This window comes from Paroedura picta, chromosome 7 (genome assembly GCF_049243985.1).
Source record: "Paroedura picta isolate Pp20150507F chromosome 7, Ppicta_v3.0, whole genome shotgun sequence".
Taxonomy (NCBI): domain Eukaryota; kingdom Metazoa; phylum Chordata; class Lepidosauria; order Squamata; family Gekkonidae; genus Paroedura; species Paroedura picta.
Window position 1 is genome coordinate 95,872,455 of NC_135375.1, and position 17,283 is coordinate 95,889,737.

The 17,283-nt window shown below is 47.1% G+C and overlaps 1 protein-coding gene across 6 annotated transcripts in view; it reads right to left on the reverse strand.

The window, feature by feature from the left end:
- The window catches only part of TDRD7 (tudor domain containing 7), a 42,235-nt gene extending 24,979 nt beyond the window's left edge, over positions 1 to 17,256 (reverse strand). Inside the window, exons 1-6 of one of the 6 annotated variants that reach the window (XM_077345512.1) lie at positions 10,521 to 10,663; positions 5,975 to 6,070; positions 4,483 to 4,633; positions 4,032 to 4,244; positions 2,315 to 2,456; positions 449 to 656 (exon numbers count right to left, since the gene is read on the reverse strand). In XM_077345512.1, the coding sequence (XP_077201627.1) occupies positions 449 to 656; positions 2,315 to 2,456; positions 4,032 to 4,244; positions 4,483 to 4,494 (575 nt within the window). In that variant the 5' untranslated portion in view covers positions 4,495 to 4,633; positions 5,975 to 6,070; positions 10,521 to 10,663. Of the gene's footprint in view, positions 1 to 448; positions 657 to 2,314; positions 2,457 to 4,031; positions 4,245 to 4,482; positions 4,650 to 5,974; positions 6,071 to 10,520; positions 10,664 to 17,103 lie in introns of those variants that run through there. The other 5 variants (XM_077345516.1, XM_077345514.1, XM_077345517.1 and 2 more) reach the window with 5 other exon arrangements.
- Between the last annotated feature and the right edge of the window lie 27 nt (positions 17,257 to 17,283).

Genomic DNA, 17,283 nt, shown 5'->3' on the forward strand with positions numbered 1-17,283 from the left:
TTTAAGACCCACTAAGTTTTATTCGAGGTATAAGTTTTCGTGTTCATGCACACCTCTTCAGATATCTGAGGGGTACTTGGCAAATTGTACTTATGTTGAAATTAAAAAATATATATTACAATACTATTTTTGTGTTCTATGAGCTCTATGTAACTTTTTGTTGCTCCATATAGACCAAATTTTTAATCAAGAACCTCCCCGGTCAATGGTGTCCCGCTTTACCAATGTTAAAATCTCGTCACCTTATCTTAAAGATGCCACTGGACTCAAACTCTGTTCCACTGCTTCAGACCAAGCCAGCCCTCGCCTGAGTTTCAAAATGTTTCAGCTTTCCGCTGAGATTTATATTCCGTGTGTTTCTTCATACAATCAGAGGGCAGCTACCCCCTAGCTGCCATTGTAGAAGGTAGTGTCAACCACTCAGCAGATTTTTTAACCAAACGCTGACCTGTCCATCACAGTCATGTGTCCTTGTATTAAGACTTCTCTTGGTTCGGCGCTCCTGTATGCTGGGGACAGAGGGTATGGTGCAGTGCTCATGCTGGGTCTGACAACAGCATGACTTCCCCTGCTCTGCAGCAATGGGAGCGTAGGCCTCTCACTTTCTTCCACTGGACTCATGAACCCAGGCTTCCTCAAAGTGCATTTCGGCTTGCCTGTAATACAACAGAATGTGAGAAGGATGCCTCATCTTTCTTATGACTTACATATTTCAGCAGACCATCAGCAAGATAAGGCTGTGTGAGTGCACCAAATGCCATCAAGTCCCTTCTGACGTGTGGCTACTCCAAAATGTGCTATTGTTCACAGCCTTGCTCAGGCCTTGCAAATTGAGGGTCGGGGCAACCTTCACGGAGTCAACCCATCTCTTGGGTTTTCTTCCCCCCCAGGATATATTATTTTATATACACAGAGATTGAAATGGTTGATTATCTCATAGAACGTTCAAAAGAAATGCACAAGAAATCCGTATTTTCTAAAAGCTATATGTGCAGTGTGTATAATACAGTCAACAGAACCTTCAGAAACACTATCGGCACATAAGTCACCTCTTCCTCTCTCAATAACTTGGGTTTGACAGCAGCCCAAAGTACAGGCTGGTCAGGACTAATCAAGTCGGTTATGTAAACATTCAAAAAGCAGCACAGGGACATTTTGTCATGCTGTATATCAGTGGTCCCCAACCTGCGGGCCGTGGCCCGGTGGCGGGCCGCCAAGGCCATGGCACCGGGACGCGGCTCCCTCTCCCCGCCCCCCCCAGTAAAAAACTTCCCAGGCCGCAAGCTTGTGCGGCCGATGCGTGGGCGCCGATGCATGGGCGTGGCCCGCGCGGGCGCGGCACGCGGGCCGCGACCCGATGACCTGCCAGTACCCAACCTCAGAAAGGTTGGGGACCATTGCTGTATATGATATGCTCCAACCCAGTTTACATTTGTTTTCTCCTATGCAGTTTACTAAGAGCCTCTTGTGGCGGAGAGTGGTAAGGCAGCAGACATGTAGTCTGAAAGCTCTGCCCATGAGGATGGGAGTTCAATCCCAGCAGCCGGCTCAAGGTTGACTCAGCCTTCCATCTTTCCGAGGTCAGTAAAATGAGTACCCAGCTTGCTGGGGGGTAAAACGGTAATGACTGGGGAAGGCACTGGCAAACCACCCCATATTGAGTCTGCCATGAAAACGCTGGAGGGCGTCACCCCAAGGGTCAGACATGACACGGTGCTTGCATACCTTTACCTTATGCAGTTTACTATATTTACCCAAAAGGTAAACAAACCTAAATGCAAGACTAATTCTCCTAAAAACTGGTAAAACTGTTTTGTATATTACTGTTTATTATTTATTTTAGATTATTTATGCCCAATCTCTCTCTCTCCAATGGAGACCCCAAGTGTCTCATATGATCCTCTTCTCCTCCATTTTATCCTAGTAGGAATTCTGTGAGGTGGATGAGGCTGAGGGAGAGTGAGAGCCTCACACTTCTCTAGCAAGCTGCCATGGCCTGGTGGGGATTCAGATCGGATGCTAATCCGGCATTCTGATCACAACACTGTAACTTGTATCTGAGCTTCAGACGGTCCATTCTTCTTGAAGGCATGTGTACAGGGGAAAGACCCTAGGCCCTTCTTTCTGGTAGACATGGCAGTTATAGGCACACTTGCAGGACTAGGTTGCTTTCTGCAACATGATCCGCTGCAGCATATTTGGGAATTCATTCAGTCAGCAGAATTACCACAATAGATAAGCTCCACTGGTGATTAGTGTGGAGTCCATTAATTCAGCACGTACCCGCGTGGCATTTCCCAACAGACAAGCTTACCCACTAAGGCAAGTGGAGCACATCTTTTCAGCCGCATCCTGCAATTCACTTGCCGCCCTGTCTTCTTTTTGGAAGTCCTCTGGCGGGCTACCAGCTGAGCGATCCTTGCAGTCTCCTGGCAAGCCACAGCATGGCAAGTGACCTGCTCAGGAAAGATAAAGCCAACCTTATTTTCACCTCGGGGTGCCAGACCCCCGTTGAGTCTGGAGGATCTCCCACTTTGACCCCTCTTCCCCTGCTTCAAGGATTTAAGAGAGTGGGGGGGGGGAAAATAAACTTGCAGAGACTCTGTTTGCAGCTCTGCTGCCCACAGACGTCACCCACAGTCATCGCACCCCTCCCCTCCATTTAACTTGTGGAGTTGCTGTTTGCAGCTCTGATGCACACCAACAGTGGCTCTGCAGGTTTGGGGGGGGGGAGAAGAGGGGGGAGCAGGCACAAGGCATCTGGGTTTTGGACAAAACTCTACCACAAAGTTTTGGCCAAAAACCACAGTTTATTTTTTAGGCCCAGGTTCCCTGCAACAGACTCACTCTCCTGGCATGCACACAGCAGATCTGGGGAATGTTTCTTTTAATAGGAAGGAGAGTCCACTTCTGTTCCAAAATGGTGGGAAGTGCTTCTGCATCCCCCAACATGAACATTTTTTGAGCTGAAATGGCAGCCAGGGTAGGGGGGCTTTTTCTGCAGCTGTGCACATACAACCCGGTCAGCTTGGAAGACCCATGTCCAGCCGTTGCTGCGACAACTCCACTGGCCGCCTGTCTGATTCTGAATCAGGTTCAGGTACTGGTTTTGACCTACAAGGCTATACATGGTGTGCGTCCTACCTATCTGAAGGACCACTTATCTACTTATGCCCCCCGCAGGACACTTTGCTCTGCGAGTATGAATCTTGAAGGTTCCAAGCCCCCGGGAAACACGCTTGACCTTGACCAGGGCCTTTTCAGTCCTGGCCCCTGCCTGGTGGAATGAGCTCCCAGAAGAGCTGAGGGCCCTGCCAGAATGGTCAGCTTTCCACAGGACCTGCAAGACGGAGCTCTTCCGTAAGGCTTTTGGTTGAGGCTGGCCTGCATACTGGGCAATAAGATCGGGTCCTCCACTGTGCTTGTACAATCTGGACCCCCGGGAGGGGGCCTACCATTGTCCCCAGACTTACATCAGATGGACACAGCTGTGAATAGATGGAATCAGAGGAATAGGGGTTTAGGATTATCTGATTGCCATCTTTATGGATTACTGTTTTTCTGTTTTATCTGGTTTTTAGCTTGAATTTATGACGTTATGTTTTAACATTGTAAGTCACTGCGCGCCAGCTTGTCTGGAAATGGCGGGATAAAAATATCATAAACAATAATAATAAAAAGATGAGCTTTAATTTGGACCTCACACAGCACATTGATTCTAAAGGGGCAACACTGCCATTTTTAAAGCATGTCATGGGAGGACAGATGGTAGAAGGGTCTCTACTTAAGGAAAAAAAAAATCACGCTGGACTCCATGCTGCTACTTGGGTCTTAAAATAGGTTCCGGTTCAAAACAGCAGCTCAACATAAGTTAACCGAATGGCTACTCTTTATCTGCCTACATTAGGCACATCTGCATTAAATCCTAGAGATTTTACAAGAACAACAGCTTTAATGACATGTAGATTTTACATGTATAGCTGTAGCACCAATACCAATGACAAAAAACCCCACCAGTCACAATGGCTTACCTCCCCATTTTTACTGATCTCAACCCTGACGACTCCAGGAACGCTTTTCAGGTACGCTTCCAAAGAAGGGTGCCCCAGCAGCTTAAAAGGAATCCAGTCTCCAGTCAAAGATTTATATTCCCCTTGCAAACGAGAAAAAGGTACTCCATCTTTATGGGACTGGAGAACAGCTCGCAGCATTTTGTTAACTAGGTCCGCTTCCTGCATTTTCACCTGAAACAGAAAGATAATGACAATCAGGATTCAGACTATTATTTTATTTATGCTTTTTGAGATTTGCAGCATTAAATTAATAAAGCAAGAGATCCAGGGGTAGTAAACCCAGCAACGACATAATCAACGCTAGCTGAACAGGTTAGAAATTCCCATGGAAAGAAGGCCGCAAACAATCACAGCAACCAAAACAGCTTTTTAAATTTGGATTGTTGTAGCAAACAGAACACACAAGTACCTTGCCAGACATTTCCAACAAGGTGCAAGAGAGCCAACGCAGAGAAGGAGGCCACGTATACTTGGGCAACGGAAATCCGTGTTCAAAGATTCAGCAGTGAAGATCCTTGGGCCAGTCTGCATCTCTCAACCCAACCTGTCATATAAGGTTGCTGATGGGATGGAAAGGGATATGTTCACTACCCTGAGTCCCTTGAAGTAAGGGTAGTGTTCTGTAAGGAAAGACTTGTTTACAGTGACCACATGGACCACTCAGGGTTAATGGGCACGAAAAACATTTTGGAGGTCATCCTATGGAACTCCAAAAATTAGAACAAAATAAGGAAGAGAGACAAAATCGATCCAAAAACATGTTCTATATTTGCTACATGGGAAATGCTACCTAATAACACAATGTTTTATCAAATCTAATAATCTGCCAAGACTTGTATTTTGCAGTCATCAGCATTTGACCTCAGAGGAGCCCTTGTTAAAGTAAAAATGACCCACAATTTGTGATTTAGCTATACAAAGGTGACCTACGCAAGTTGCTAAGGACACCCTGCTCTTTGAAGGAAGGTGCAAGTGTTACTTTGATAGCAAATACACTCACTGACCGTTTATGCACTGGAGGTTCTATGCCAGGCTGCTGGTTGGAGTTTTAGATTTGGCAGGTTGCCCCATCTCTCCCTGTACCCACATGGGGGAGCATTTGGCCCAGTGCGCCTCATTCACCCCCAATTTGTGCTCCTGCATGGGATCTGGGGCAGTGAAGTTCCCAGTGCGTAAATGGTCACTGGGTGGCCTACAGGAGCACATGAAATAGCCATTATGTCTCTTAAATAAAGCAGGCTTATTCAATGTCAGTGTCAGCATCCTTGTGCACTCTAAGACTTCTCTCTAGGATATACTCAAATAGCAGGCCTACGGATGCAAGGGACTGCTTGAAAAACTGCATTTCTGCTCCAACAACTCCACAACAACCACAAGGGCAACGTACCACTCTGGCCACTCTCTAGTTCAGTAACTTTGATTGTATGCTAGCATGCTATGAGACATGGGCAGATGACCCCAAGCTCATAAGTATGCATCTACAGATGAAGATGCCTATTATGTCTCTGGGTTCTCATTTCCACTGGTTCAGGGGGTACATCTAGAATGCCTGCAAAAAACAGGATACACCATTTTTTATTTCATACAATCCAAAAGTGGGTGTGTGAGTGAAACATGGCCCAACTATCAGAAGTTTAGAGCAGCGTTCTCGTTTAAATGTTCCTGGGTTTTCCTAAAGCTTCATACACTTTTCAGCTGCCTTTGAAGTTGCAGCCCTTACCTAAATGCATTTTAGCGCTGAAGCTGACTGCACAGCTCTTGTTAGAAACAAGACAGCTTTTCCCCACTAGATAAAAGCTGATATTCATTTCCAGACACTGTTCTATAGGACTGTAGCTTAAATACTCTGATGATAAAAAAATTATTTTGACAGGCCTATTCTGTTAAAAGAACTGCCTTACCTAAACAGCAAAACAATCATTTCCTCTTGCCTGTGACGTTAAATTAAACTGCAGTTTCGACAGAAGGCAATTCCATCGCTAAAATCCTATGGGCAACTGTAATGAAAAGTGCAGATTTTTTAAAACACAAAAATATCCAATTAGTTTGCATATTTGGAGGAGGAGAGGATAGGGCATATAAAGAGACTATCCCCTATACAGAAAATACTCACAAATAAGTCCTCAAGCACAAGAATGACAAGGCAGGCCGAACACCCAAGATACCCTACCAGAAAATGTGGCACCTTTTAAAGCAAGACAAGATTACTCAGTGACCCCTGGCCTTGATCATGCTGCAGCCATTCAGTTCTGCTTCCTGCTATGCATACAAGTACTCCGCTGAACAAAACGTATTGCTGGGAATATAAACTACACACTCGAACGGCACATCGCTGAGCCTGCCAAGATCACCTCCAACATCTTCAAGAGGAATGGGAGGCAGAGAACTAAGCCAAGGTGAGGCAGTCCCCAAATCGGGAAACGCCATGGATATGTCACCCAAAACAAGCCTACTCAGCACACTGCATCAGAAGAGAGCAGCTGTTGTCTCAATTGTGTAAAGAAACTGCTCAATTCAGGCACAGAAGTAATTGTATATTGGAAAGTTATTTTTCTGCAGTAGCCCAATGCCTCGACATTGCCCTAGTGTTTAACCTTGCAAATAGAGCGATTTCATTACTGCATCTGTGGCACAGTAATAACACCTAACACAGCAAGAGGCAAGCTTTTTTTTTTTTTACTACTTATTGCTGCGAAGAAATCAGACAACATAGTAACTGCAATAATTGGGGGGAGGGGGAGGATCTAACATAAGCCTTGAAAGCAGCTTCCTCAGCTGCATGCATGCTCATGTAATGGGTTTTCTGAGCGTTTGTGGAGTGCCAGGTAACACTCGTGTCCTTCCTGACATGTCCAGCAAGCATCAATTGCATGGGTGAGAGGCAAACTAGTTTAATTGCACCAGGCAAAGGCTGGCACACTGTTTGAAGCAAAGAACAAGATACTACTAAGGCACACAGTACACCAATCCCAAGAGAAGATGGATAAATAGCACCTCTCCCTTGAAGCAAGGTCAATCTAAATGATCCATCCTAGAGCAAGAGCACCATTTATTTATCCATTGGTTCCGGTATATATTTGTGAAACAGCCTTGGGGGACGAATGGTCCGGCTGTCCAAGTTGGAATAGGGCCAATCAGGGTGCAGCCAGCTGCACCCTGATTGGCCCTGTCTTACAGCTCCAGCCGTCCCTCACAGACGTGCCTAGCTGACTCTCCGCCGCCACTCCACGGCCTGGCTGGGCCCCAGGTAAGAGGCCCGACTGCCGGGCAGGGAGGGAGCACTTCTCGGGGGCCAGGAAGCACACCCAGCACCTTGCAAGGTTGCCAGGTGTGCTTCCCCCAGAGAAGCTTTCCGGCGCTGAGGGGGGGCGTGCCCTCTTCTCCCGGGCTGGGAAGCACACAGGTGTGCATCCCAGCCCAGGACAAGCCTTCAGCCGCCTGGGGGGAGAAGCCTTCGGCCACCTGGGGAGGGGGAGGGCCCGCTTCTCCCAGGCCAGGAACCACCCCCGGCCCTGGAAAAGCCTTCCCGCCGACGGGCTTCGCGGCTAGTATTTATATAATGCATGATAAATACCAACCGTTTCATGCGGTTTAGCTTGCAAAGAAATGGGTACTTGCCCTTTGACAAACTTGCGGCCTTTGGCCCCAGCCCTGCAACTGAGTGGAGGAGGGGACAATATTAACCTACTTCACAGGATTGTTGTTAGAAGAAGAATTGGTTCTTATATTCCGCTTTTCTCTACCCGGTCTCAAAGCGGCTTAGAGTCGCCTTCCCTTTCCTCTCCCCACAACAGACACCCTGTGAGGTGGGTGAGGCTGAGAGAGCCCTGAGATTACTGCTCGGTCTGAACAGCTTTATCAGTGCTGTGGCAAGCCCAAGGTCACCCAGCTGGCTGCATGTGAAGGGCTGCAGAATCGAACCCGGCTCACCAGATTAGAAGTCCACACTCCTAACCACTCTACCAGACTGACAACATGTGCAAAACTGCTTCAGGTGCTCCCTAGATGCCAAAAATTTATTCTTAATCAAGACGGAAATAGGACTAATGCTAATCATCCGATTTATCAGTTTTGGTGTAGTACGGGAGTGGCCAAACTGTGGTTCTCTGGATGTCCATGGACTGCCAGCCAGCTGGCAGGGCTCATGGTAATTGCAGTCCATGGGCATATGGAGAGCCAGTTTGGCCATCCCTGGTGTAGCAGAATGACTTACAACTCCTGCATTCAACACGTCACAACAGGAATCCAATTTCAGGGGACAATTGGATGATTCCTAGCAATCCCAGTTGAATTTAGACATTTACAATAAAATCAGAGTCCATTAGCACCTTTAAGACCAACCAAGATTTATTCAAGGCGTGAGCTTTCGAGTGCTTAGTCTGACAAAGAGTGCTTGCACTCGAAAGCTCACGCCCTGAATAAATCTTGGTTGGTCGTGCTACTGGACTCTGGTTTTATTGTGTTAGTTCAAACCAACATGGCTACTCATTTGAATCTATCCTTATGTTAGACATTTACAAACACTGAGATGCATGCGAGTGAAAAGGGTTTTTGTGAGCATTCAATGGCATAAATAACAAGCCTGGGCATTCACCAAACTTCCCGCTGGCTATGTTTCTGCTTCCCAGACATATGCTGATAAACACCAACATTCACCGACTACATGTGGGTTTAAATTTAGAGACCAGCGGCACTGTTAAGATCGACGAAGTTTCATTTAAGGTATATGAGCATTCTATATTGTATCTGAGGAAGTGTGCATGCACACTAAAGCTCATATACCTTGAATAAAACTTTGTTGGCCTTAAAGTTGCTGCTGGATTCTAAATCTGTTCTGCCGCTTTAGACTGACACCGCTACCCACCTGAATCGGCATCTTATTAAGGCATAAAATTCATTAATTAAATAATATTGAGTATGCCACAATAAGTCAGGAAGATTTCAGGAAACCTGTCCTAGGCCAAAGTTAAACTCACAGCGTGTGTTCTCATGTGCAAGCCAAAAGCCAAGGTGTCCAAAGTAGTGGATTCATAACATATTTGGTCTTGGCATATGTAACTGTGAATGTTATTCTAGGGAACTGAACATGCAACACTTCATAAATTGCTTTAAATGTAGATTTATGTTTTTAATGATAACCTTGTATGCAGTTTTTATCCTAATTATGGGCACTAGACATTAAAGAATTGTATTTTATTTGAGATTTTTGTTTGCTTGCTCACCTTTGATTTCCTGGGTTGTATTCCCCCCCCCAACACATTTTTCCCTTGCTTGGTACCTTTTGTTTAAAACAATAAAAAGAATGCAATGTTCATGAAATTTCTAGCATCAACACAGCAAAGGGTAGAGACACCAACAGCACAATACTAAGCAGAGCTATACCTTTCTAAATCCGTGGACATCAATCGACTTAGAAAGGCACAGCTGTTTAGGACTACTCTGTAAAAGGGACGCAAGTCAAAAACAGCAGACCAAGGGGTTTAAGGTCTCTACATCTTCCACATACAAGGAATGACATCACTGACCAAAAAGAGAAAGCCAGGATAGGAAACAGCTACAAAAAGGAACTCAAGTGTACCATCAGTAATATATTTTACAAATTATTTTAATAGAGTGCTAATATAGTGCCATTCTTAATATGCCAAACTAGTATCTAGGTAAGGTTCCCTAACCACCAGCAGAGAAGGGGGAGGATGCCAACTCCAGGTTAGGTAACTCCTGGAGATTTGGAGAGCACACCTGGGGAGGGCAGGGACCTCAGAAGGGCACAAAGTCCACCCTCCAAAGCAGCCATTTCCCCAGGGTCCCTGATTTCTGTAGCCTGCTGCTGAGCTGCAACTCCAGGGGATCCCCAGGTCCCAGCTGGAGCCTCTAGTCCAGGGGTAGTCAACCTGTGGTCCTCCAGATGACCATGGACTACAGTTCCCATGAGCCCCTGCCAGCTAACGCTGGCAGGGGCTCATGGGAATTGTAGTCCATGGACATCTGGAGGACCACGGGTTGACTACCCCTGTCCACCCAGTTGCAAACCCCCGACTTGCAAGGAAGCGTGGGCCATTCTGGCCCAATCGTTGCCAGGCTAATCTACGTCACTGGGGCTCTGTGTGAGCCAAAGCGACCTCACAGGGCTGTTGTTCGTGGGTCACACCCAAGAGAACCACAATAACCGCATCGAGCGTCTCCCTTTATTTTTTTTGGGGGGGGGTAATTAAAATGTTAACAAATTCGGTACCCCGGGCATAGTCTGGACGAAGGCATCAAGACACACACCCCCTCCTCCTCCAGACCGACTCCTGTCCCGGGAGGAATCCTGGCTCGAAGGTGCATCGCCTCCCTTGCGGGCAAAGGCTCGGAGGGCGCCCACGGGCCAATCAAGGGCTCCAGGCGGGTCCCTCCAGCCGCTCCCACCCCGAAAGGACGAAGCGGACCCGGGAAGGGACGACTTACCCAGGGCCACGGCGGCCCCCAGCGGGGGCCCAGACCGCCTACTCCCCGCGCCGGCTCCGACGGCCCAGCGACACCCGCAGAGGAACCAGGGAAAACGGCCGCCGAGGACCCCGCCCCACACGCCCCCCAGCGCCGCCGCCGCCCCTCAACGGCGCCCCCGGGACCCCGCCCTCTTCCCCGGCCACGCCCACCCCGCCGCAAAGCTTCGCCAGGATAAGTGGGCGGAGCCAGAGGGAACTAGCCAGCGGGGTTTAAAAAAAAGGGGGGGCTGGGGGAGGCGGCGCGTGCGCCTCCAGGCCGCCTCCGCGGTCGCCCGTTCTGTCCTCCTTTCCCCGCCCCCAATGGGAGGCTGGCCAATCGAGACGCCGGGTATGGGAGGGGGAAGGAAGCGTGAGCCAATGAAACGGGATGTATTACGACTTTTCCCTTCCCCTTTTTAACTCCTACATGGAGACTGGATTTGGGCAGGAGCTCAACGGGAAAGCCTACGGTTGGCACGTGCGGAAGGGTGCTGGGGTGGATTCAGCCACTTGACGCTGCGGGGGGGATCATTGGAGGGTCGCTCCTTTTTGCAGTACTCGTTTCATATCCCTGCAGGTAAAACGCCAGGGCAACGAACTAGGGGGAGAGGGACGTTTTTCTCCTTGCTGCGCTATGACTGCCCCTCACGAGTTATTGTTGCGAAGGAATAGTCCACGTGGGGTCCTCCCCTTGCAGGGTGGAGTGGCACGTTCCATTCCGTTGCTTCAGCGTTCTGCGACTTGGTTCTCTGGCCGGTGCAAATCCAGGCCTTGTTGGGCCGACATAACGTAATGCGGTTGCCAACCTCCAGGTAGTGGCTGGAGCTCTTCCACCATAACCACTGAACTCCAGGTGATAGATACAAGTTCGCCTGGAGAAAATGACCATTTTGGAAGGCATTGACATTATACCCTGCTGAGGTCCTTCCCCTCCCCTAAACCTGCCTTCAGGCCCCAGCCCCCAAATCTCCAGGTATTTCCCAACCTGGAGTTGGCAGCCCTATAATAGTGTGGTGAATGGTTGCATTCCAGTTGCATGGTGCAGCCTTAGGGATGCCAGTCCACAGATGGGACTGGAGGATCTCTTGGGATTCTAGCTCATCTCCAGCCTAAAGAGATCAGTCCCCCTGGAGAAAATGGCTGCTTTGGAGGGTGGAGTCCACAGCATTATACTTCACTGAGGTCTCACCCGAAATCTCACCCACTCCCAGGTATTCCCCAATCCAGAGCTCCCAACCCAACATGGTCCCCAGTGAATTTGTTAACTAGCTTGTTAAGGTTCCAATCCTTGGCATCTTGACCTGGCGTTATTTGAACCAGAGCCTGATTCTAAGATTCTGCAATAGACGGAAGTGGGTTTATTTTGTTGTGTGTGCAGTGTCTTCTCCCAAGATCAGGAAATGGGCTTTTCCCATGAAAGTATAAACCACTGAAATATCCTAGCCCTTTGGATATATTTTAGGGCACTTGGCTTTGCTAGCTAGCAACTTGGAAATTTAAGGCTCTTCAGAGATTTCACAATGTATAATCACAGACGTCTGGAAATGAGGGTAGGGCTCGAGTCCTTGAATCCTTGCTCCTTTGTTTAACAGCTAGAAGCAAAGGTCATGCAAACATAGGTATGTTGGGCTGTAGTAACAAGCAAAAGGATGCATAATGTAGTAGGAAGTAAAAAAACCAAGAACTGGAAGGGACCCCAAGGGCCATCAAGTCCAACACCCTGCACAATGCAGGAAATTCACAGCTACCATCCCCCCCCCCAGTCACCCAGAGTAAAATCAAGTTGGTAATCTCACTTCTTTGCACAATTCATTTGCCTCTAGAGCAGCCTTTCTCAACCTTTTGACTGTGGAGGAGCCCCTGCAATCATTTGACATGCTTCCAATAGCCCCAGAAGTGAAGTCACCTGGCCACACCTTCCTACTACACTCCCTGGAAGTGATATGTCACCTGAGGTGACATCACCACCCACATTAATAGGCAGCTTGTGGAGGACTGAGGGAGGAGAGACAGGAGGTAGTTTAAGGAAAGGGTATGCATGCAGGCTCTACCTCCTCCCAGGTGCAGAAATCACAAGAGAATTCACTCACAGAAGGGGGAGCAATGGAAGTGATTGGTTCCTCTACTCGTAGCTAAGTCTATCAAGGCAGCAGGGGAGTTCTTGCAGACCCCTGGAGGTCCACAGTCCCCTAGTTGGGAATCCCTTGCTGCCTCTGGTTATGGAGGGTCTCTTTAGTCACCTTGATGGATCTATCCTCTGTGAATCTGTCTCACCTCCTTAAAAAGCTTTTCAAACTCCTAGCCTCCATTGCCAGATAATTTGACCGTTTAATTTCTCATCGAAGAAGAAAAGTTGGAATGGTACTATTAAGCAGAGCAACCTTAAATATTTTTTTCTTTATTTCCTCTTTTAGAGTTAACTGGAAATGTCCTATGGACTTCTTGCAGTTTAGTAACAAAATAGAGAGGAGATTTTAGATAAGAGAAATACGGATATTGAACTAGAAGGAAAATGGCTAAGCAATAGTAATTGGTGAGATGTATAGGTGATGGGTAAAATCGGAATATATTTATAATTGTTTATTAAGTCTTTTCTTGCTATACATTTTATACTTTTATCTTTTTCCTTTTTTCTGTTCTATAACTGTTTACCTTTTATGCATTGAAAAAAACTTTAACAAAATTATATTAAAAAAAGAAAGGTTAGTTTTTATACCCTACTTTTCACTACCCAAAGGAATCTCAAAGTGGCTCACAATCACTTTCCCTTCCTCTCCCCACAACACACACCCTGTGAGGTAGGTGAAGCCGAGAGAGCCCTGATATTACTGAAAAAGAGTTGGTTCCTATATGCCACTTTTCTCTACCCAAAGGAATCTCAAAGTGGCTTACAATTCCCTTCCGCTTCCCCCAAAAGAGACACCCTATGAGGTAGGTGGGGCTGAGAGAGCTTTAGGAGAACTGTGAATAGTCAAGGTGACCCAATTGGCTGCAGGTGTAGGAGTGGGAAAGCAAACACAGTTCTCCAGATTAGAGTCCACCGCTCATAACCACTACCCCATGCTGAGTAAGGTAGCTTTTCTTGTTAGCCATCCAGTTTTTGAAACAGACTGCGGGACTAGATGGGCCACGAGTCTGATCCAGCACAGCTGTTTTTATGGCGCACCAAATGATAGGTTTTTTAAAAAAAATAACCCTTGATCATCTGTATGGAAACAGTCACATGGTCATTGCAGTGTCAAGTGCAGAACACCTCCGCGAGGTGAAATGTTACCTCAAGGCTTCTGCGGCCATAAAAGAGTAAGAACGCTATGCTAGTGCATTCAGGCTGGCACAAGAAAAGCTACAGATGATCCTTTCTCATGTGCCATCTTTTTCATTAATTACATGGATATTTGATAAAACACATACAGGATATGTGTAGAACTTAATTTTTATACTTGAATAGATTTTCCACAGCATTGAATTGAAGTTTGGATCGGGGATAAATAAGGTGCATTCTCCCAGAGGATTTCTACAGTGGGAAGGTTTTCTGGTAGGGAAGCGTGACTTTCTCACCTTCCTTCTCCTGCAATGGTGCTTGTAGGTGACAGGATTCTCCCAGGCTGGGATATTCAACCTGTGGTCCTCCAGATGTCATGGACTACAATTCCCATGAGCCCCAGCCAGCAAGACTCAATACGGGGTGGTTTGCCAGTGCCTTCCCCAGGCATTACCGTTTACCCCCCCAGCAAGCTGGGTACTCATTTTACCGACCTCGGAAGGATGGAAGGCTGAGTCAACCTTGAGCTGGCTGCTGGGATCGAACTCCCAGCCTCATGGGCAAAGCTTCAGACTGCATGTCTGCTGCCTTACCACTCTGCGCACAAGAGGCTCTTCTCCGATCAGCAGTAAACCACCAAAATATACCAAATACTGCAATTTAACATTCTTTACCATGGCAAGTTCTCAAACTGATTGTGCATTAAAAACAAACAAACAAAACACATTATCTAACCAGTACCTCTCTAAATATCCCCAGAAGAGAACTACACAATTTATGTTTATTCTGGCAAACTACTTGAGAATAATCCACCAATGTCAACCTTATTTTATTGCCTTCAGTAAATCACATGGCTAAATGTTTTGCAGACACTTTTGCATACCAGAGAATAAGAAGTTAAAAACCTGCCCTTGTGTATGGGACAGAGTGTCTCAGGGCGAAAGAAGTGAGGACTCCATACCCCTTGAATATGTTAGAAAAAATTCAACTCCAGGATCCATTAGAAAGGGAATTGTCCCCACTTTCCCAAGCAGAAAGGCATTCCAGTGCTCAATTCCCCCGAGGCAGTTTCCTTTGAAGGAGGAAGAATGCTGGAGGTTTATTATTTATGTATTTATTTCGATTTTAATCCCGATACTCTCCGAAGACTCATGGCGGGTTGCACGAAGACAAAACCCCATTAAAATCATTCATAAATTCCCAATACCATTAAAACCCATAAAACCGCATTAAACGGAGGTATAATCCCCAATGCTTCCCCAATTTACAGTCAAACCGTCACTGGTACAGAATCACAGAGTGGAATAGCATTGGCCAGAGGAGGGGTCCCAGTTGTCCCTGAAACCTGGCCTCAACAAAAGGCCTGGCGGAAGAGCTCTGTTTTAAGGTCCTGCGGAACTAAGACACCTCTGTCAGGGCCCTCAGCTCTTCTGGGAGCTCATTCCACTAGGTCGGGGCCAGGACTGAAAAAGCCTTGGCCTGGGTCGTGCTTCTCTGGGGCTGGGGACCACAAGTAGATTTGTACCCGCAGACTGAAGAACCCTGTGGGACGGCACAAGCAGACAAGCGTTCCCTTAGGCAGGGCCCAAGCCACGGATGGCCTTAATACCAAAACCTTGAATCTGATCCGGGCCACAATTGGAAACCAATGCAGCTGGTTTAGGACAGGCTGAATATGGGTCCTCCAAGAGGACCCTGGCAGCTGTAATTTCTGGATCAAAGACAAAGGTCCATGTTCAGCAATTTACAGAAATATGATCTGGAGGTGATCCTTGTGTAGATCACTGTAGCCACACAGTCCGAGGGCAGGTACAATGCTAGTAGCCTCGCCTAGCAAAGAGGGTAAAATGCCGTCTGGGCTACACGGGTGATCTGGGCCTCCTTTGAAATGGAAGTATCTAGAATCACACCCACATTTCTAGCCGAGGGTGTGATGTTAAGCTGCACCACAGCCAGAGTGGGTAAACAAGTTTCCTGTCCTGCCTCCTTTCTGCCCAGCCACAGGAACTCAGTCTTGACGGGGTTGCATTTCACACGAGACAACTAACCATCCAGCGACTGCTTCAAACATATGGCAAATGTATCTGGGGGGAAGCTGTCTATGAGGAGATAGAGTTGGCACTATGGCCTTCCTGTAATATTTACTTTATGTCCAAATATACAGGTGGAGGCACAGAAACCTATGATACGGCACATGTGCATCCCCACATCAGAGCCAGAGAGAAAGTGATCCTGCACCCTTCTAGTTCTTATGAAGTACCATATGATAGGTATTTTTTAAAATCTAGATCCTTGGAGCACTCAACTTGTCACTCTTCACCGTTCAGAGTGCTTCCTCTCAAAAAAAATCTGCTGTTGACCAGGATACCACAGCCAAGGGATTCCAAAGATCCTTGTATTTATGGGACTTCATGAAAATATTCTCTTATTCCAGAGCATCACAGGCATAATTCTGATGGATACCTCAGAGACGAAAAGATTTCCACTCTGCTATGAAACTCACCCGGTGACCCTTACACTGCCGTGCTCATTTAGGGAAACCCACCCTACCTACCTCAGAGGGCTGTTGTGAAAGAAGAGGGAGAACCATATTCCTAGCTCCCTAGAAGATGGACAGAATTCAGAATCTGTTAGATTTTAATGTGAGCAATTCAAAACTTTTTCATTACACACATACCCTTGCCAGCAGTTCAGAGCATTTACCTTCTTGAGGGGCAGAGAATGAATATGGCTAGTAATTTGATCTATATTTTACACCACACTTCCTCATTTTTTTTTTACTCCTGAGAACCCCCTGAAACATTCTTCAGGCTTTGAGAAACCCCTGAAGCGGTGCCACTGTGGTTGGGAATAATAGCTGTGTACATGCCCACCTGGGGCCCATCCCCTTCTCACCACTTCCAGGCCCATCATTGGATATTTTGGGAGGGGGTGGGTCGACATGACCATATATAGCAGGGGTAGTCAAACTGCGGCCCTCCAGATGTCCATGGACTACAATTCCCAGAAGTAGTCCATGGACATCTGGAGGGCCACAATTTGTGACTACCCCTGATATATAGTAATCACCCAATAAATTTATATATATTACATTACATTAATCTATCTCAAGGACCCCAAACCTTTTTCAGCCTTTGAGCACCCTTGGAATACTGACCCGGGGTGGTGGGCCTCCACCCCTCAAAGTCAAGGAGTGAAGTTATACATAGACCGTCAACATTTCAAGCAAAAGTTCTGTTTTACAAGACTCCTTTTGGGAACGCACTGTTTTAAAATAATTGTTTACATGCATACAGCTTACCTTCAGTTACACCTTGAAGATCCTTAAGATGGCAACTGTTGCTGAAGCAACCTCTGAGAAGATCTACACAGCCTGTCAGATCTCCAGTGACCAGTCAGAAGCCCTGGTGGTAGGAAGCCCCACGCCCCTCTCGCCCCACAGAAGTCAGTGGGTGTGCTGGCAGTAGACAGGGAACCGGCG